General features: G+C 43.4%; 1 protein-coding gene across 3 annotated transcripts in view; it reads left to right on the forward strand.

Moving 5' to 3' along the window:
• Positions 1-3,396: 3,396 nt before the first annotated feature.
• ZNF827 (zinc finger protein 827) overlaps positions 3,397-20,951 on the forward strand; it is a 111,120-nt gene continuing 93,565 nt past the window's right edge. For all 3 annotated transcript variants that reach the window (XR_011048392.1, XM_068403386.1, XM_068403388.1), the window contains exon 1: positions 3,397-3,625. Coding sequence is in view for 2 of the 3 variants with exons in the window: in XM_068403386.1 (XP_068259487.1) it covers positions 3,583-3,625 (43 nt within the window). In the remaining variant the exon portion in view is untranslated. The remainder of the gene's footprint in view (positions 3,626-20,951) is intronic.

A 20,951-nucleotide genomic window follows, 5' to 3' on the forward strand; every position in this document is an offset into this window, starting at 1 on the left:
TAGCAAACTTTTCAAGTATTTGTTACGTTACATACAGATAGTTTGGATGCTAGACACCCTGCAAAGGTTTTAAGAATATTACATCATTTATTACTGGGTAAAATCTTATTTACTCAATTTGTTTCATTTTCTCATGTGTAAGTGAAGAAAATATTTACTTTGTTCGAAAGGGGTTTCTGAGGCTGAACTTAATTCGTATGTGTAACTAGGTTTGGTGTTTGGAAGGTGCTGTACAATCATTACTTATTAATAGCAGGACCTGCAGAAGCAATGCATTATTTATATTATGTTATCTGTGGAAGACTTGCAACTATTTTCTTGTGTTTGGACTAGAACTGTTCAAAAGTATGGTCAGCTGACTTCATTCTTTTTCCTACTATACCACCAAACATATAATGGAAGATTATTTTTAAAACGGCGTTATGCCCTTAGTCATCTTCCTTAAACCAATATATAAAAGAATGTAAAGTTAGGACTGATGTGTCTTTGATTTCCATGTCATGGCTGGATATGATCTATTGACTAGGACAGTTTGTGGAGTAACGCAATCAGCCAGGATAGATATGAAGAAGCAAGTTGTTCCCATATAGGGTATTTCCAGGCATGGGATTAGAAACTCTTCAAAGCTAGAATATATAAAGTTTCTCCCTGATAATTCATTCAACCATTGGGATTTCTTTCACTGCAGAACAGACCTAAGGCTTGGTCCACTAAACTCTTAGGCAAACTGTTGGGATGTCTGTCGAAGTCAAGGTCAGAGAGATTTAGTGCTGCTCAATTGCTTGCCAGTCCCCATGGCCCTTTCAAAGAGTTGTGTTCCCATAGTGTCTTTGCTGCAGCCACCTCAACTCCCCTAAAGGGGGTTTCAGATGATGGAGGGAAAAAAAAATGCACAGCGTATTGTAAATTAATGCTGACAATGTCAACATTAATTTATGCCAGAAGTGCATGAGGAAAAGAGTGGTGATGCAGAACATGGTATTTCCTACATCCCGTTCTCCTAGAGCACCTGAAGAAGGGCTGCCACAGCAGTGGCAGATCATAGTACAGAGCCCTTGCTCTTTCCCTTCCTGCAATGGCTTCTTTGTGGCCTCCTGCACAGACAGGACCATTTGGATGGACAGAAAGCCACTGCTCACAAAGGTGGCTTAGTTCAACACAATTGCCATTGGAGTGTATTTAAAAAATAATTAAGAAGGGTTTAGCACTGCGACTCTTATTAGTGAACAAAGTTCTGTTGCTAGTCCCAGGCATGTCAAAATTGAGGTTTGTAAGTAATAGCAAAGAACGCCTCTGGTAGTTCTGGTTATCGTTACTGATGCTCTACAGATCCCCCAAACCAGCATAATCTGGAGAAGTGAAGGAAAAGACAGGACCTAAATATTCTGAGGGAATTCTGACTCTGGTACTCTTGATCATGAGTAAGTGTAAGGTAGCTGTTTGGATTCGTCTCCACCCCCAAAAATCTCTAGCCCTGTTTCTGTCAGTTATACACTTTGTTTTTTACTTCTGGATTAAAAATAAGTAAATCTCTCAATGAAAATTAAGTATTTTAGCTGTATTGTGAGATGATAAACCAGCTGAAGTCAGGAGTCGTCCGTTTTGTCTCAGTAGAAGTGTACTCTGTACATGTGGTTTTAAAACTCAGAATTGCACGTGCATGCTAGTGAACCTGAGATTCTCATATATATTATCTTTTAAATCTTATTTAGTTTTTCTTTCTTGTAGAAAAGGTAATCGTGGCTGTAAAATGGGTATAATATTATTTGAAAGAATTCAAACTTGAGGTGATTAAGAGTGTAAGCTGACTGTTTAAAAGATTTAGGTTGCAAATCTGCTGGTTTGTGTTTTCCTAGACAGTTGTTAGGGTCTTTTTTAAAAAAAAATTTTTTTTGAAGTTAGGATAAAAAATGTTGCGATAAAATGATGAGTCAGATTGTCAAAAGGAAAAAATTCTAACAGGTACACATGCTAGAAGAATGCATTTTTTTTATTTTTGCAACATCTGACTCATGATTTCGATTATGTATTCTGCCAAGTTCAAAGTTTCCTTACACAAAGAGAGAGCGATATGAAACAACCGTGCCTCAAACCATTTTACTTCAATTGTAGTAACCGGTTTTAGAGTTTAAATCATTAACAACCTCTGTGTGAACTTTTATCCAAATGACTGCAAGTCACAAAGAGAGCACTTCTCTTTCACGAAGTACCTTTTGTGCTTTAGTGAGACCCAATCCCTCTTCTATTTTTTTTTTTCCCCACCTTCATGTCTGTCTTTGAAGATAGATGTGTGATTTGTGAAGTAATGAAAGTATGTATCAGCTAATGAAAACTGCTATCCTGGCTTCATAATACATGCTGGAATTGCTTCAGGATAAAGCTTCACATACCTGCATTACAGCAGGAAAAAAAAAAAAAGTGAATTTCAGAAGTCCAGATTGCTGTGTGCACTGTAGGAGTATCATGTAGCAGTGAAATCAACCATTAGGGGTGACCTAATCTTGATTCCCACCCCCCCTACTTCTCAAGGAGTTGTGATTTTCACGCTGCTTGCATTCTTTCCACTTTTTAAAACTTGCACAAATTGTCAGATCCTGATACTGGAACAGAGTACCTACATACTAACTTGCCCACCTTCCTTGCTTGCTTATTTTGTGCACTTAATTTGGCAGGGAGGGAGCTGTCTCTAACCTCCCTCTCCCCCCAATACTGAAATTGAGTTCCAATAAGCTCCTCCGGCCCCTGTACTTTGTGAGGGAATAGCTGAGCACGTCCAAGCAATCCGGTGGGTTTGCACTAGTACGATTTTTCTTTTCTAACATAGGAAGACAAAACGTATTAATTTTTTTTTAAAAAAGGTGGTGGTTATTATTATTTTCCTTCCCACCAGAAATGAGGGAATTACAGTGCGAATGGTCACGACCCACAAATCCCCCCCCACCTTTTTTTTTTTTTTTTTAAAGAGCGAATTAGGAGCGGGTGCAGGACTGGGGCAGCGCATCCTCCGCCGGCGCGCAGCCGGGGAGCCGCGGGGGCACCTTCCCCTTTGCTCTGCCCGTGTGTGTGTGTGTGCACGCGTGTGCCCGCCCGCCGGGGTGTGCGCGGTGTGTGTGTGTGTCCCTGTCTGCCTCCCGCCGCCCGCGGGCGAGCCGTGAGCGCCGCCGCCGCCGCTGCCCTTTGATCCCGGCGTTAGTGTTAGTTAGGGGCCGGGAGGCGCGGGGGGCGCAGCCCTCGGCACCGCCGCGCCAGCCCTCGCCCCGGCACGGCGCCCGCTCGCCCGCCGGGAACACATCCCCGGCCGCTGAGGGATACTGCGACCGGGGACAAGCCAGGTGCACGACCGGGTTGGGGGGGGGCGGGAGGGGGGGAGAAGAAAAAGAAAGAGAGAGGGGGAGAGGGAGCCCTTCGCGGTGGCTCCCGGAAAACCAGCTTCAGCCCCCTTTCCCCCGGCGAAGAGGGAAAACCCGCCCCGGTTAGCAGCTCCCCCGGGGGCCCCGGCTTTGTGCCTGTCTGTGCCCCCCCCTCCCGGTCTTATTTGATCTCCCGTTAAACCAAGGAGGAGAATGTGAAAAAAGGGGGAAAATGCCCAGGAGGAAGCAGGAGCAGCCCAAGCGCCTCTCTTCACGTAAGTGCCCCCTCTTTTTGCCATTTTCTCCTTCCTCCTCTCCCCGTCTCCTTCCCCTCTGCAGCCGCCTCCGTCGTTCCGTGCATTAGTTTAGGGTTACAGAGGTGAAACTGACAAAGACACAGCCTGGGTTATTCCTCTTTTAGGTCTGAGCTAAGGCAGCCATGTTGGTGATGAACAGCCTTGTGCCCTTTTAATTTTTCCTCTCTCTCCTTTCCCCCCTTCTTTCTTCGCGTCTCTCGCCCTTTCCTCCCTCTCCCTCCCCTCGCCCGTGATTGTGCATTTGTGCTGGGTGGGGGGGGGCGGTGTGGGTTTCTCTTTGGGGCTGGAGGGAGAGGGGGGGCTCTGTTTTATTGGGGTGGGGAGCGGGGCTAGCACCGGAGGGGAGGGCGGCGAGAGGGGAAGCGGCTGCTGGCGTCTTGTGCGGAACCAGCCGAGAGGTCCGTCCCCGGCTAAAGGTTGCGGCGGGGCTGGGCGGCCCGGGAGCGGGGGGGAGGCTGGCAGCGGCGGCGGAGGGGGCCGGCGGCGGCGGCAGGGGCACCCCACACCGACCCCATGGCCACCCCGTAGGGGGCCCGGGCCGGCGGCGGCGGAGGGGGCGGCGGGGAGGCAGACCGTGGCAGGCGAGGTCCCTGCAGAGCAGGGAGAGGCGGCGGCGGGCTCGGGGCTCCTCCTGGCCGCAGTGAAATGAAGGGTCAGGCGGGACTCGGGCTTCGGCGGCGCTGCCCCAGACGAGAGCAGCAGAGCACAGGGCTAAAGTGCATCCCGATCCTCCGCCCGCGGGCACCCCGTGCGCACGCATGCACACACACACACACACGCACGCACATCCCCCGACACGGCTCACCCTGCCCCGCTCCTTCCCGCTCCCTCCCCCCTCCCTGCCTATTTGCTCCCCTCTTTGCAAAACAGTTAACTTTTCTCCCGCTCGCTCTCCCCCTTTCTCCTTGCATTAAGCGCTCGGCAGCTATTGAGAGGGAGGCGGAGGGGAAGAGACCTAAAAATACCCTGCCCCTGCTTGGCCCCAGGGTTGGTTTAAGGAGAGCGGGGGGGCGGATGGAGGGGTCACTCGGCTGTCTCCGGCACATCTGCCTGGAGCGTGTCGCAGCCCCTCTGCGCCGGGCTCGGGGCAGGGCAAGAGCTGAGCCGCCGGAGCCGGGCTCGGTCACCGGGAGTTCACCGGGGCGGCCCCGGCCCTGGCCCCTGCCCGGGGGGCGCCGCTGCGGGCGGAGTCCACCCCTCCGCTATGCGGGCGAAGGGGCTGGGGCAGCGCTTCCCCCGGCCCTTCCAGCACCGGCACACGGGCCGGGGCTGCGGGTGTCGGCGCGGGGGGGGGGGCGGCGGGATGGGGGCAGGGGGGCGGCACTTGCCGCCCCGTAAATATTTCTCTCTCCTGTTCCGTTCTGCTGGAGTCGAGTCAAGGGCTTGAGTTGTGGTGGGGTTTGCGGGGGGGGGGGGGAATGGTGGGGTTTTCCCCCCTTTTCCCCCTTTCCCCTCCTCTTGCCGTTTGCCCCCTCGCAGCCCTTTCTCGGTCCGCCCACTAGAGAAGCCGAGCCGGCAGCCCCGGCGCTGGTTCCCCGCGCAGAGCGTCGGCCGGGGCGGCGGGCACGGAGGCGGGGGGGGGGCGGCGGGAGCGCGGCGCCCGCCTCTGCAGCGCCCCGGCCCCGCCGCGGCGGGCGGGGGCAGGGGCCAAGCCTGGGCGCGCAGGGCCTTGCGTGGCCGTGGAGGGGCGTTTCGGGGCGCGGGGGTGGGGGGGGGCGGTGAGCGCCGCCGCCCCGGTTTGGCAGCAGCCCTGCGGGAACGGGGAGGCGAAAAGGGGCTCCCGGGGCGGGCGGAGGCGGCGCTGCGGCCGGCCCGGCGGCTGACCTTGCCCTCGCCCCCGCCCCGGTGCGGCTGCCCTCCGCCTGCCTCCCGGGCTGACATCAAACCTGGGCTCCATTTTAGCTCGCTCGGGCGTGCCGCTCCCGTGCGCGGCGGCGGGGGCCCGGCTCTCGCCTGCCCCTGCCTCCGGGCTGCGCCTCAGGCTCCCCTCGGTCCCGACCTCCTGACCGCCCGCGCCGGGGCGAGTCACGGCTTTTTCTGGGCCGGGGAACAATTGCTTTCATTGTGCAAATCGAGTTGTGCGTGCGTGTGTTATTTGTTTTTATTTTTATTTTTTTTTAATGCACGGCCTAATTTGCAGTTCTTTCGGATTAATTTCTTAGTTCAATTCATGGGAGTGTTTTTTCCTGATGTGTAAAACACACACACATGCTACATGTCCCACACGAATGCTACTTTTTAATGTGATTTATTTATTTAATTTCCTTTTACAACTAGATTGCACTAGATTTAAAGCTCTTCTGTGACAATAATAATAACAACAATATATTAGATAATTCAGGAAGAATTGCAGGAGTACTGTTCTAGCCTCCAGTCCTGCAGATTCAGAAAATGCCTTGGAATCCATTGCATTCAGTGTGCAAATACTATAAATAGTGATTTATTTATTTTTAGCAACATGTTGCTTTGATGGGTGCTTCGTATAAAATACATTTTTAGTCTACAATTTCTGCCGGTTTTAGCAATACATTTCTTAGCGGAACTGTGTGTGTATTTCAGTTTGAGTATTAACGATGGCAGAAGAATGTAAAGTGCACCGTGCGCATCTAGAAAGAAGATGGCTAATACTGTATTCAACCCTAACTCTGCCCCATCGTGGGTATCGCGCTATGATTCACGCCTAAGTTACGTTACAGGTTGCTGCTGGTGCATGAATGCTCTCGGGTGTACCTAAATGATGTAGCATCTTACTGAACTTACTGATATTTTGGATTCTGTTGCAGTTGTTTGGGAAATAAATAATAAGGTGTTGATAGACTAATTTACCAGTGTTACAATGAGGAAATGTAACTTAGTCTGGCAAGTCCTGTGGACTCTAGTATAGCTTAGGTAGGAAGCTGTCTTCTCAGGATCTCTAGGCCTTAATCAGTTTCTTATAAAATGGTACATACCCTGAAATGCACCTGAAGAACGCTGTCACGCTGCTTGAAGTGACAGTATATAAACACTACTGACCAGGACCCTGATTTTATACTTCTGTCCATTGACTTCATTGGACAGCCCTTGTGTAAATTTAGAGGTAATTTCACAAGAGCAGACTGCACTGCCAAGACGTATGCTATAGTGAAGAAGTTCTCTGTACAAGAGTTTGCTAGAGACGTATCAGGCTGTTGCAACATTTTAATTTAGTTTCAAGGGAGTTGCTAGATACTGAGGCTTCAGTTGTTGAAGGAAAAAAAGGATTGATATTATTAGATGCAATAATACTGTGTTTTAGTGGCATGTGCTTACAACATAATTTAGTTTGGAAAGGTCCTTTGGAAGTCGTCTGGTGTAACCCCCTGCTCAAAGCAGGATGAACCTCAGGGTTCGATCAGGTGGATGGACCCTTTGAGACTCTGATATTAACATGTATTGTAAGTGGAGTTTCCGTGTGTGAGGAAGTCAATTTTTGGGAACTGTTTAGTCACAGATGCCGGCAGAATGTCCTCACCCACACTCTGTGAAATACAAGAGAAAGTGCATCCTTTTTAATTTAAGATACAAGCGGATGAGGAAAGGACTTTAGGAGTTGCTGGATAGACAATGGCTCATTCATACCCAAACTAAATACTATGGCAGCGTAGACTCAGTTTACAATGACACTGTTAGGTCTATAAGTTAAAAATTTTCTTCAGTGCACATATGTCTTATGATTACTTTTGGATGCGACTAACTCAGACAATTCAATTTTCACTGGAATATTTAAAGGAATTTTACTCATTCCTTTGTGTGTGTGTGTGTGGGTTTCCCCCCCCCCGCTTCAGCTGCTTCAGCACTTGGATTTTTTTTCCCTCATCTATTCAATTAGCATCAGAATCTTTAAAAATGTATGTATAAATACAGTTCTGCTCTTATTTTTCTTCTCCTTGTTGCCTTACTTCCCATTCTACCTCACACTATTTTTTTCTTTTCTGAGAACTCCTGAAAGTCTATTTCCTCTGAACTGCTCAAATGTGACTTGGAAGAGTTCAGCCTGAAGAGTAAAAGTTTTGGGAAGCTCTGAGACACTCAAGTAAATGTTTAAGATCTAGACCACTATGTTGCCTTAAGTGTAGCAATCGATACTCCTTGGGGTTTGATTCTGTCTCAGAAGCTTGTAAGCAATGCAGGTTGTCAATGAGTGCCACAATACCATTTATACAAAGCTTGTATTTATTATAGAGTGTCAGGCAGAATTAGATGCTACATTGAGATATTTGAACTACTACTGCTTTCTGAAGAATGTGTTTAATATAGGACAAACTGCAGTGGTATTTTCTGTTGGATTTATTTTGTTAAAGAAGCAGATGCAGAATTGATACAATATTAGTTTCAATACCAAAAGCTAGATATGTGATAATGAGGGGGCATAACTCTTCTTGCTTTCATGGTCAGGTATAGTGTTAGATATTCCGGATACTGTGTTGAAGTGTCCAGCTGTTTCTATATGGTAAAAAACCCCTTAAACTCTGTGAAGCTTTTTATTATATTGGTTTTTATTGCTGGATTATATCATCAGAGTGTAAAGAAAATACTGTCAAACAAGTAAGTTAACGGTGATTTAGAGCTTCCTTCTTTTTTATTTCTGCAGCTTGCTTCATTTGATGCTTTCTGATAGCAAGAGAGGATGTGTTGGATGGGTTTTTCAAAAGACTTCCCAGTGTCAGCAAAGCCTTTACTACCATTCAGCATTTGAGAGTTGCCTCCAAGACAAAAGGCTTTTGCCAGGAACAGGAATCTTTCTCTTTTAATAGAGTTTATTACCTTACTAGCAGACATTGCATGTACAAGAGGAAGCTTTTAACATATTTTCTATTTACCATTTTTAACCTCTTACTGCTGCAGAGATCATGATATAGCTCATTGTCAACAAGAGGATCCATGTAGGGAAAATTATTATTCTTAGTATGATTAGGTTGATAATTTCATTGCTATCATCATGGTTGGCCTGGTGGTGCTGTAATGAACCTCTCAAATGAACAGCAGCCTTATGGTGGATGGAGTAGCATCCACATTACTCCAACTGAAAACACTGTTCTTATTTTGTCCCTCTTGTGATAATGGAGTCGTCATAGACTTTTCAGAAGTACCTTCTGCCTTTATGGGAATTTCTTCTGACGTGTAAAGTCTCTGTCTCTTTAAATTTGTATGCTATTTTTTTTTTTTGTATTATACAAACTAAGTCACTTTTATAAAATCATTCAATGATCAATGTCTAAAGCCATTCAATGGTAGACCATGTCTTAGTGTTGTCTGATAGTACAAAATATGAATAAATCACACTGGAATATAAATTGGACTACCAAAGAGTCAGCATTGTGCTCATTAAGCTATTTAAGGCTTTAGGATCTTATGAATTAGATTTTAGAGGGGGCGGGGGTACAACAGATTATAGAACAAAACCACAAACTTTTTAGTTGGCCAAACAGGAAAACCTGCAGGTAGAGCAGTGGAATGGGAAATGTAAGAACATGCAGACAGAATGCATTTTTACTTCTAAAGTTTAAAATGGATGAAGAAGGAGTATTACTTAATATTGTAACAGGGTGATTGTTGTCTTTTTCATATGTAAGAAGGCAGGAGTAGGAGGAATTAAGTTTAGAAAAAAAAGAAGAGGAGCCAGGAGGAGCTGGCTGTTCAAAGTGAAGTATTAGTAATTTCCTATAATTTAATCAGACCAGATCCCAGAGCAAGATAATGAGAGCATGACCTACAAAAGAGGACTTTTTGGAAGTTAAAAGGCTTTCTAACATGAAGCTTCACAAGGCATGTGATTTGTCATGAAGCACCATATAGAAGACTCTTTTTTTTCTTTCACATTGCAAAGAAATCATAATATAGACATCAGTTCAGATGGTTAGGGAGAGCTAATATGGCTTATGCCTGGAATCCTTTTACTGCTACAGCTGTTCAGCTACTCCAGAGTCATGCCTGAAGAGTGTATCTTCTAAATAAGATTTTGTCTTGGTTTCTAGTATACCATTTTTTTGTTGCCTAGTTTGCCATTCATGGTACATGATTTGTATCATTTAAGTTTCACGTATACAAAACCCTTCAGGATGTATGGAGGCTAAAGTATCGTGTGTTTTACAAAAATAATAATACGCAAAAAATCTGAACGACGAAGTAGCTAGCAGTATGTAATAGAATCCAGTTTTCAAGGGGGAGCAGGGAATTCTCTTCCTCTGTCTTTCTACCCTCTAAAGTAAAACTTTTAATTTTTATTCCACTTTGAAAAATGTTTTCTATGAAGAATAATAAATGATATTGGGCTGAGGGAAAAAAAAACCTCCAAAAGGTGGATAATATCCATTTCCCCAAGGATTTTTTTTTTCGATGTAGTTAAATAATAAAACTCAGACTTGACCCATACGTCAGTTGAAAGGATGCGTGCTGCAGGGTACAGTCAGCATTGGTTCTGCACATATCCACTTCATTGTGGCTAGTTTTATGAAGGGGATTCAGCAACATGTATCCATAAGCTCACATGAGAGCTTGTCTTTCAGTTTTTCTTTTTTACGGACTTAAGGTCACAATTATGGAAGCGTTATGCTCAAAAAGACGTTTCTCTTTTCCTCATGTACCTTCAGTAGCATTTACAGGGTGGTACCTTCTTTGGTCTAGGATCCAGATAATCTGAATGCTCAGTCTGAACCTGTTGGCTTAGTATTCCTTAAAGTTTCTCCTGCCTTTCAAGGGATTTCCTGCTTGTGGTGTAATTACACTGAGTAGTAGAATCACAAGTTAAGCCTAACAAGAAGACAAGCCTGTTCCCTTTTGCAAGTTAAGAATTCACACAGAGTCCAAGTTTGATTAATTTGGAATCATGAAAGAGTTACGGGGGATTTTTTTGAGAAACATGCAGTAAGGAGCGGAAAACTGGGCTGCACAAATAGTCCATTCCCTCATTCTTTTCGGTACTTAGGCAGTAGGGATGGGAGCTGGGGGGAAAATGGTTGGTGCTGGTAGTACAGTAGACCAAGAGAGAGAAGTGTTTATGCAAAACTGATGATTTAGCTGCTGTTTAGAATAAATTGCGTTAAAAATGAAGGGGTTACCGAGTGGTAGAGGTCTTGTAATGAATGGTTTAATTAGCAGTTTCAGAAAGTGAAATTAGGTTCCAAACATCTGCACTGTTTAGTTTCTTTTATTTGGGACATTCACTAGGTAGAAATAAAATTTTTGAAGCACCTCAAAGCAAGCTACTGTAATAATCCCTTTGAACTCTGCATGGTCCTACCTCTAGGGATTCCCTTCCTCAAGATGGATTTATAGCTCTGCTGGCTCTCATCTGAAGTTTGCTGCTTGGATGTGTTTTTCCTCTATTGTGGGGCTTTCTATGCAGGTACGAAGAGTTCTTCCCTGCATGGTCGTAAGTTTTATCTGAAAGTTTCTGTGAGGGAGAAGATTTGGCAGAAGCTTACTTTAAAATTACAGCTTCCTGGTTTAAGTGAATGTTTTGGACACACACTGGATCTTGATGCCTGTTAGGGCTTGTAAGATGCTGTATTGGGGCAAAAATGAGAATTCTGGTGAATTCTTAAAAATAAATGGCAAGTAACTTTTAGAAAAATTCATTAAAAGAATTGATGGCTTTAACAAGTGTGTATTTAGCTTAATGAGTGATCTGCATGTGTGACTTCATTAATGGACACAAATTCTTTGCAAGCTACTTCTAGACTTCACTTTTACTTGTATAGTAGTACAAATAATTACTCATTGCGAAAAAAATATTCTCAAAAAATTGGAATAAGAACAGATTTTCCACAGGTAGATGATCATGTAGTGAAAAGTAGGTAAGGAACAGAGAGGATGGCAAGCAAGTGGATTTAGATAGCAGCTGGTGGTGTAGCTGTTTGTGTTTCCTTGCTTTCCTGAAGCACAGCCAGAGTCTCTCCCCTTACAGACCACTGTGCCAAATCTAGACCTGGCAACTAGTGACTGAGGGCCCATTTCTTTATCTGTGTTTGGAGCAGAACTTCCCCTTATCTACCTCTGTATTTCTAACACTTTGAGCCCATGAAGAGCCCTTCTCAGCCACCAGTGTAAGCATTACAGCCTAGAGCTGCTCTAATTTCTGCTGCCCCCCGGCTCTCACCCTGCTCCTTGTTCTGAAAAGGAAGGGCTGACATAATCCTTTTGTCAATTCTGCGTTGCCAAAGGGAGTTCTTTGCACAGCCAATAACTCTGAAGGGGGCTCTTCTGCTCACCTCGAGGTACTTTTACATAGCCCATAAGGTCTAAATAGACTTCACCATAATTGTTTATATTGTCTTCCTGCACAGTGCTGTGCCACATTGAGATAACAAAGCAAGCTCTAAATAAGCTACCTTGTGTACGGGAGGCAGTTATCACAGCGGTCTACCCAGGTTAATTCAGCTATAATACTTGTGGGTACACTCAAGCTGGCTCAGATATCACTACATAGCACTGCGTTATTTAGTATAGACATACTCTCATGAGAATCAGAGTTGTTGTCTTTGAAGGCATTTACTGGCCTGCATAAAAAGTGTTGGTAAATCCCACAGAGTTTTCAGCCAAGAAATGCACTTTGAAAAAATAAAATCAAATCCCACTGCCATTGGCACGCTTGCTTGTTTGTTCAGCAGAAAAGCCAGCAATGGCATGGACGTGAACACGAAACTGTCCCTTTGCTTCTAGCTATTCCTCTGCATCTGAATTTTAGGTGGATTTTTAGGAAGAATGTGGAAACAGGTTGCTGCCATTTATGCTGTGTCTGTGCCCTAAGTAGCCATAGCATTAGTTTCGTGTACCGGGAGCTTCACACAGAATCCTAAATCTCTCTAAAATAAGATAAGGTTTGAGGAATGTCCACTTTTTGTTCAGTGCTTACACATTAATTATGTGACCTCTGACTTTTCTTAAGGTTGAAAGCTGAGGCAGTGCCTTAAACATTGTCTAGGAGCGAGGAGTGCCCATTCCACATGGAAAGGTCTGTTTCTGTGTGTTCGCCTACCACTACAAGTAGCTTCCTAATCCTCTATTATTTGGCTTTGCTTGTTAACCCCAAGCAATCCTCTCAGGGACAGAGAAAGCAGCTGTCTTTGGTAACAAACACAGCACGACAAAACAAACAGTTCTTTAAGCTTCCTTTGGATACGTTACCATCATATCATCCTTGTGGGAGGAATTAGAAACATGGAGAATATAATTTGCCATGTTTTAATCTGACTTTGAGAGAGAGGAAAAAATTAAATTATAGGGAACTAGATCCTGTGACACTTACAGGAAGGAATAATTTCAGTATCTGAAACCTAAACCTTTTGTTTCTGAACCAGTCAGAAAGCTAATGTGCATAAAGCACCTCAGGTGAGTAGTGGGGAAGAGTAAAATGGTAAATCAGGAGCACATTATTTACCAAAAATAGAGCAGGAGAAGCTGCATTTAGTAAAAATAAACAGAAACTAGTCAAAAACAAAAGAGATCTTTGTTAAAGCGGGTATGCTGGTCTGATGTCGCCTGCTATGGTTGAATATAGCCACACATACGGTGAGCTGCTCCCTTCACTTTGTGACCCCTTGATAGAGGTTGTAGACACAACAGGGATAATTAAAGGCACTGTAGCAGCTTAATCTGAGGCTTCCCATGTTTTGTTCATTGTAGCCTACATATTAAGGTGACATAGGGATTTCTAGTTGATTTTGTTGTTTCTTTTACTTTATTGATCACTGGAACACCCTTCATAAACGTATTCTAAAGCAACAATTCCATATACTTTAAAAGTCTTCTAAGGGTCAATGTTTTGAGTGGTTAGTGTGGGGTTTTCTCTTTCTGTATTTTAATAAAAGGGAAAGAAAGTTCGCAATATTTGCTGTCACTACCTTTCCAACTTCAATATTTAGAATAATTTAAGATGACTTCACTGAGTTCCACTTAACGTTATTTTTAAACTAGGACTTAATGTTCATTATCAGCAATGGGCCAGCTTTGCAGCCTTTCTCTAATCTCCCTTGTGCTGCTAGGGTGATGCAAATGTTATGGAAGTTGCCTTGGCCTTCCCAGACGGGGATTCTTATTGCACAGGGGTGTTCCTAGGAGAGAAATAATACTGTTGTTTCATACATCTTCATATCACTGTGACTTAGAATAGACTGTGAATCAGAGATGGAAAGGGTCAGGGATGAAGCCACAGCTGGAACACACTCAGATATACTTATTGCTAGTTAACAGCCATTTCCAGCTGCTGTTGATAAGCCAGTCGCCAGGCTGAGTCTAGGTTTAGAAAACATAAGGGAGAATCAGAGCGCTGTAAAGGCTCATGCTGTGTTCCTCCTTTGCCAGATACTCACATGTCACACAGGAGAGAACCTGGCCCTATCCGTAAACTAAAGTGTCTGGACTATTGAATATGTAGCAGTAGCAATTCTTCCGAATCGAGTGGAATGAATTGCTTTTGCCAGAACGCCACTGGGGCTGTTGGGAAATTGAGATGTCTTATTCGTGCTCAGAGACGGAAATAATGAGCAGACCAAAAAAGTCAAAGTAAGCATAGGTCAGAATGTACAGCAGTGCATCATATCATCAAGGCAGGCAAATGTAACCACTTCTTTCATGGTTTTTCAAACTCCAGTATGTCCGTTATATGAAGAGCAGCCAGCCAGCCTCCTGCAGCAATAGAGAGAGAGGCTGTGTTCTTCTTCCTTCCTTAGAAGCTAGCTGGCTTAACTTTGTGCTCAGGAGAGGAAAACCTCCCTTTGGCAAGCAAGAATTTTTCTCTTGTTATTTTACTGGTGCTATAAGTTATAACTGTGCTCCTTGGAATGGTTTTTGGGTCCAAGAGTTCTAGACTACAATGACAGAGCTGTTGGGGTTGTATGATATTTGTGGGGATGTTTGGAAGCTCAGCAGGACAGTTTACAGACATGAAATCTCTAGGTTTTTTGAGTTCCTGTTTTTTCTTTTTACTGTGGCTCAACAGGAAGTTGTCTTCAGAGATTCTTCACTCCTATTGGGAGAGCTTCACAGGCAGCTTTTTTTTTCAGCTTTAATCCTCGTGTGGCTCTACTACACTGATGAGGACGAGTTTTCTTCCCTTTTCTCTTTCTCCAAAACCACTTGTGATATAATCACTGATTTTATCACTGCTAATTCTTTTTTTTTTCACCCTTTGCCAGCTGGAGAAGATTGGTCAGGAAAGGTAGGAAAGCAGAGAAATACCCATTTTTCATCTTGGTAATATCACTGCTTTATCAGTGTCACTCCCTGAAGACTACTGGCAGTTTCAGAAGTTAATAGAATGAGAAGTTATTTGGAACTGGTTCAAGAGAAGACACAGCATGCCTTTAATCCATTGGAGAGAAGAGGAAAAGTGAAGGTTGCCATTTGTATTATCCCTGACATTGTTAGCCTGGCTTGGGAAATTAGAGCCAGTAGTCATGGAGAAAGCAGATCTGACATACCGTCTTCTTCTGTAGGACTTCTGATTACTGTTCCAGCTGTCTGCCTCTTGGACTTCTGTTTTCTACGGTAGTGATTAGACATCAGAAAGTGCTCTCAAGGATTACCTTGTGCATGAGAGAGACAAGGAAATATTGTTTTCTTCTCCTTTGTTGTTTTTGTGTAGTACATAGGAGTACAAGCCAGAGAGTCAGCCTGCTGTCCTGGGCACATGTGACCCAATAAAAAGATAGTTTCAGCCTCAAAGAGAGCCTGGATTCTAATTAGATCTCCTGTAGGAAGGATGCACTTGGCAGTTTCTCAGGGAAACCGATGTAACAATGGTTGAGATTGTGCATCTGTAGAGCAGTTGTCTCTTGGAGGAACAGAGGTAAGCAGGAAAAAGATGGAAAATGTGCTCCTTGAGATGACTAGATATGTTCTGGATGTTGCTGTGTGTTTTTACAGAGCTGCTGAAGTATTCTAAAGAGCTTTCCTCAAGTGTTGAAGCTATGCTGGGCTTACATTAGTCTGTCCCCGTACAAACCCTGGTGGGAGTTCTCAGCTTCTCAATTCCAAACTTTGACTATGCCTTTGAAGAGATACAAGAAACCAGATCTATTGAGCAGTCCTTTGTATTTAATAACTTCCGTGTGGAGACGAAGAGGATGACATATCATTATCCTTTTGGTTTCAGCTTCTGCGTCATTAGTCAGGTGTTTTCTGTTCTCCTTTTCTGGAAATCGTTTGCTATTACCAGTTAGAGAGGAAGTATGGAAAGGGAAATTTTAGCTGAGATCATGCGCATGTACCTTGTCATAGATTTAATATTCCATCTTGAGCCCAAACCAGCTCACTGGCAAGGATGATGGCCGCCTTTGGTTTTCCCGTACTCTCCTGGCATCTGTGAGGATTGGACTGTTCTTTAGATTCCCACCAGGGGCACTAAAGCTTCTCTACCTTGAAGATGAAGTCAGTAACTGTAGTGCTTCAGTAGTATTTGCTCATCTTTACCTTCCTCTGTACGTTAATGATTTCTTCCTGTTTTATAGGGGCGCAGGGAGTGTGTGGCTTGGGGAAGGTGGTTTGGACTTTATAGGAAGATCTGAGGGGAGACTGGGAACTTCATGCCCTGTGTATATGCTCAGCCATGCAGGGGGTATCAATGGAAAGACAGCAGGTGCTCTTGCTGTGGCATTCAGATGGGCTGAGGGAGCACTGAGGGTTGTGCACAGAGCAAGAGTGAACGTGGAGACAGTGGCCTCAGATAATGACAGACAGCAAGGGAGCTTTGTTTTCTGGAGCTGTCGCTTTGGAGTTTAGAAACCTTTTTTAAATAAGCCTGTTGTAATCTTGTTTATAGTAATTAAGGATTTGCTAGTAATTTAAATAGTTGGTTTTGCCAATGTACAGATCATCGTCTCATAGGTACTGGTAATCTAAGGATGAAAACATTTACACAAGAATAAAAGTCAAGGAAGCAGGTAATTGACCGATTTATCAACCTTAGCAGACAATTTTTTCTAATACATCATGGTAGCTATGGTAAATTTACTCTGGATTGCTTAAGGGCACGATCCTATACGGTGTGTACAACACACAAGGGCAACTCCTTGAAATGAATGGGTGATGAAGCAGGTAATCAGCCGGTGTGGTTTTGGTGCCTCAATTAGCCTTTTGGTCAATGGTTTGTCCCCTAGGAAAGTTTGGAATTGCCCTGCACAGCACTGCTCAGAGCATAGGTGATTTATGGCTTTTTTGCTGGAGGTTTTAGATCCATTTTAGTCTTTCAGGTAATGTGAGAACTTTTTGTAAACTTACAGCCATTCCCCAGCCATAATGCTAAATTGCAGTTGTGATCAGGGAGTTATTTATTTTCATTGCAAATTGTTTGTATGCAACGAAGTGGCATGTTTGAACGCTTTTCTTGCTTTAGTCAGCCCCTTTTGCCAGCTGCATTGACACTTGCAACTTCTCATCCACTTCCTTTCCAACTGTAAGGGTGACTAAAATCATGTTGCTGTGGTGACCCTGTCAGTTTTCAATGACTAGCCACACCAAAATGAGTTGCATGTATTGAGGGTAAATCAGTGTTACAATAATCTATAGCATAAACAGATCACTTTATTCTTGGCTGCTGTAAATTGTGAGGAACATGTTGAGGATTCTTGTGTCTTAGTACTTTTTACTGTTGGGGTTGTGGCTGTGCTGAGGCTTGCAGTGCATTTCAGGCAATGAAGATGCATTTTGTCACAGTAAAGAGTTGAGACAGCTATCACTGCAGCCAGTTCTGGGGAGGCAGCAGGTCAGGTGCAGGCCTTAATTAAGATGAATTGTTAGCTGATGAAGGCACTGAGTAAGAGCAGGCGATTTATAGATGTAGCTCAAAAACAGAGAACATAGGTATGCACAATAGAGTGGACCACCAATTTTATTTGTTACCGAGTTAAATGAAGATTAGAAAGCAAAGCTCTCCTGCCTTTTTTGGCACCTAGATCATACGAAATGTGATATAAGACACTGTACTATTCATGCTTAATGCCTTACTTCAGTTTTGCTATGGCGGCTTCTTTTCTTGGGAAGTGCTTGCTACGTAAAAGTGATACCATTACGGGTGCTTCTCCCAGTTTTCTGGTGTTTGCCCAAGCCTTGTGGATACCACTGACAACCAAGAAAAATATAATCACTTTAAAATGCCTTGAGCCATCCAGTCAGCAGATGGATTCTCTAAACCCTGTCTTATGCTTAGTCTTTCTCTTGGAGACTGATCATCACAGCACCAAAAAGCATTGTAGAGTACGCAGAAAGAAATTCTGCTGGTCTTACTTGAGCTGTTCAAGGCAGAGGCTTACCTCCCTGAAAATGGATAAATCTCTTTTATTTCTGAGCCTTTTATTCCGGGTCATAGGACAAGTTTTTATCTACCTCTGTAATCATTCACATGTGCCCACCTTCTTTCTTGAAATCCATTGCCTTTTAAGGGATGAAAAGATAAAAAACTGAGGTTATTATTCTGTTTTTTTTCTTTTAGATATCTTAATAACATAGTATGGTCTTTCCGTTTTCTCAAGCAGAATTGTCCAAGTGAATGCATCTTTGATAACATCTAAACAGAACTGTATGATGATAGATTGAGAGTGCCAAGTTACTTCACTGCTTGAGCTCATAGTGATTGTCTAGTTTCACCATGGTTTCCCTTCCTTCCATCTCTTTTTCTTTTGTAAGTGTCCTGGTTTTGTGGGGATAAAATTTATAGAATCACTTTTCCATTACATTTTGTTTGTTTGTGGCCAGCCATGGTATGGTGATCAAGGCCATTAGCAGTGGAAGCCAGGGCAGCTGCCCCAGGCTGGCCCACAGGTGTGTTCTGTAACATTAACGTCAGGTTCACTATAAATGGGAAAGCTTGCTGGGCATCTGGGGCTTTTTGCGCTGCTCTCCTCTCTTTCTCCTTCTCCTTACCTCTCTTCTCAATGGTTGTGATCCCTGGAGGGACTTGCCACCATCTATGAGCTAAGTATTATTTTGTGTCTTTGTATTAGCATTGATATTGGTTCTCTTATTTTATTAAATCTGTTTAAATGTCAACCCACGAGTCTCCCTCCTTTTCACAATTCCCTTTCTCAGCTGGGGAGGGGTCTTGGATGATAGAACAACTGGTTATTGTTTAGCCCTGGGTGCAGGCTAAATGGAGACAGTAAGTCAGGGATAACTGCAGCCTGAGATCTCATCAGAAAAAAATAATCTGTATTTTGATGTCTTCTACCTTAAATATACAGTAGAAGACTATGACCTAGAATCGAACTAGTACAAAGCAAGTAGCCGTTTGGAAATGAGTAACTGAGCCTCTGGTTTGCAGATAGACTGTGTTTAAGATAAGGCAGTTTTGTGTTTCTGCTTAGAATTTCCTAATAGAGTCACTAGTTCTGTGTTCTGTAAGCAACTTTTCAAAGAAGATTTCATTAATGACCTGCTAAAGGAGTAAAATCTCTTCTCATTCATGGAGTTAATTGTCATTCAAGGATGGCTTTAAAATATTATGGATTCTTATATTGACCATTTGGCATTCATGTGATTATCTCCCACAATAACTTGATCTAGAGTGGAAGCTAAGTTCCCTCATTTAGAGATCTTCTGGTTGTAGCCAGCTTTTCCAAATTGTTTGCTGTAATTGTTTGGGGTCTCATTTCTAGTGAATGCCTTCTGGTAGGAAATACTAAAATATTTCCCCTCCTTTATGAAGTAGGCTGAGATGATAGGTCTTGACTCTGTATGCTAATGATAATAGAAGTCTTGAGAATAATGTTTAACTCCTCTTGTATTGGAGGTGCCAGCATTCCTATTACCTTTTGGTATTTGATACTTTCTCACTGCAACAGCCTATTGCCATAGACATCTATCTAGAGCAAAACAAATGAACAAGCAAAGTGAATTTTGGCTAACTAGGAATAATTATAAGGAGTTTTTAGACTTCCTTATAACTAAGAAAAGGTAGAATTTTTAATCACTGTACTGAACTTAACATGTAAGTGAGCCCACAATGGTAAATGTGTGCTGATGTAAATGATAACACTACCACTCCAGGTGCAGGGAATCTCTCTGGGTAGACTTGCACATGGACCACTTGAACCATCAAAGATTGTTGAAGCTGATTCCTGTTTCAAACAGAGCTGTGGGAATAACAGTTGATCTCCTGCATATTTAGTTTGTCCTCAAATTTGTAACACACTGTCAGAGTCTTAATCTGATATCATAGCTGATTTTAAAAGACCCAGGGAAGCCTGAAATTCCTGATAAGGGACTTGGATCCGGCTCAGAAGTTCCTGCCTAAAAAAGTATTTGGTTTTATAGCAAATGGTTTATCATATTCTCTGTTTTCATCAGGCAAAAAAGATGTATTCCTTTGATATGTTAATGTACAGACTTCGGGTTTTCAGTGGGCCATATTCCTTTAGTGTATCAATCAGTCTGATCACTATCTTGTGCTTTATGAAAGGTGTGTCCAAACTCAGCTATAGGTTATTATAGGATGTTTATGAGGGCCTGTGGAAGAAACTTTCTATGAGGCTGGCTGTGGTATTTTGCTCAGCCTCCATAAAAGTGTTACAAGAACAACATCGGTACCATAAAATATGTTTTGTAAAAAACATGATTTTCTGTTATACTGACACTTTATGTGCTTTATGAATCTGTCTTGGGGCTACTAGCCAGCCTTTGCAGCGTAAGCTGACTTCAGAAATAATTGTTTCTTCTGAAAACCTCAATCATAATTAACTGTCTTTGTCTACCTTCCCTTCAGGAGCTCTAGGTATTGGTCAAGTCAGCTGATGAAAGCTTTTTGTGTAGGATGCTCTTCTGTGGCCTACCACTTGAGAAAGTCTTCAAAAATATTCCCCTCCTCTAAGGCTGTGTGTGTTCTGTTTCATGCGCACACCTCAAGTACTTCAGCTCGCCGAGCCTCAAATAGTGACAAAGTCCAGCTAGAACAAAGTAATTCTAAATTGTAGTGAGACAAATATTATACATATGTTATTATACACATATACTATATATATGTAACATTGTTATATATTATACTATAAGACATATTGCTCTGGCCACCTGCTTTTCAGGGTTGCTGATTACTGGGCCTCATTGTTAAGATATTATTTCTGGATCTTTAGGACTTTTCTTCTCCCAGGAAGATGCTGCCAACCAATTATAGAGAAGAGGTTTTTTTAATTAGTATCAGAAGTGTCTATGGTGGTGGCCAACGCAGCTGCAGATGTCCCAGCAAAGGCTTCTAAAGCAGCCTGCCTAATATTGACTGCTGTAGCCATCCTGACTGCATGGGCCAGCTCTTCCCTGAGAGGTGTAGTGCATTGTT

Source organism: Nyctibius grandis, chromosome 6 (genome assembly GCF_013368605.1).
Source record: "Nyctibius grandis isolate bNycGra1 chromosome 6, bNycGra1.pri, whole genome shotgun sequence".
NCBI lineage: Eukaryota > Metazoa > Chordata > Aves > Nyctibiiformes > Nyctibiidae > Nyctibius > Nyctibius grandis.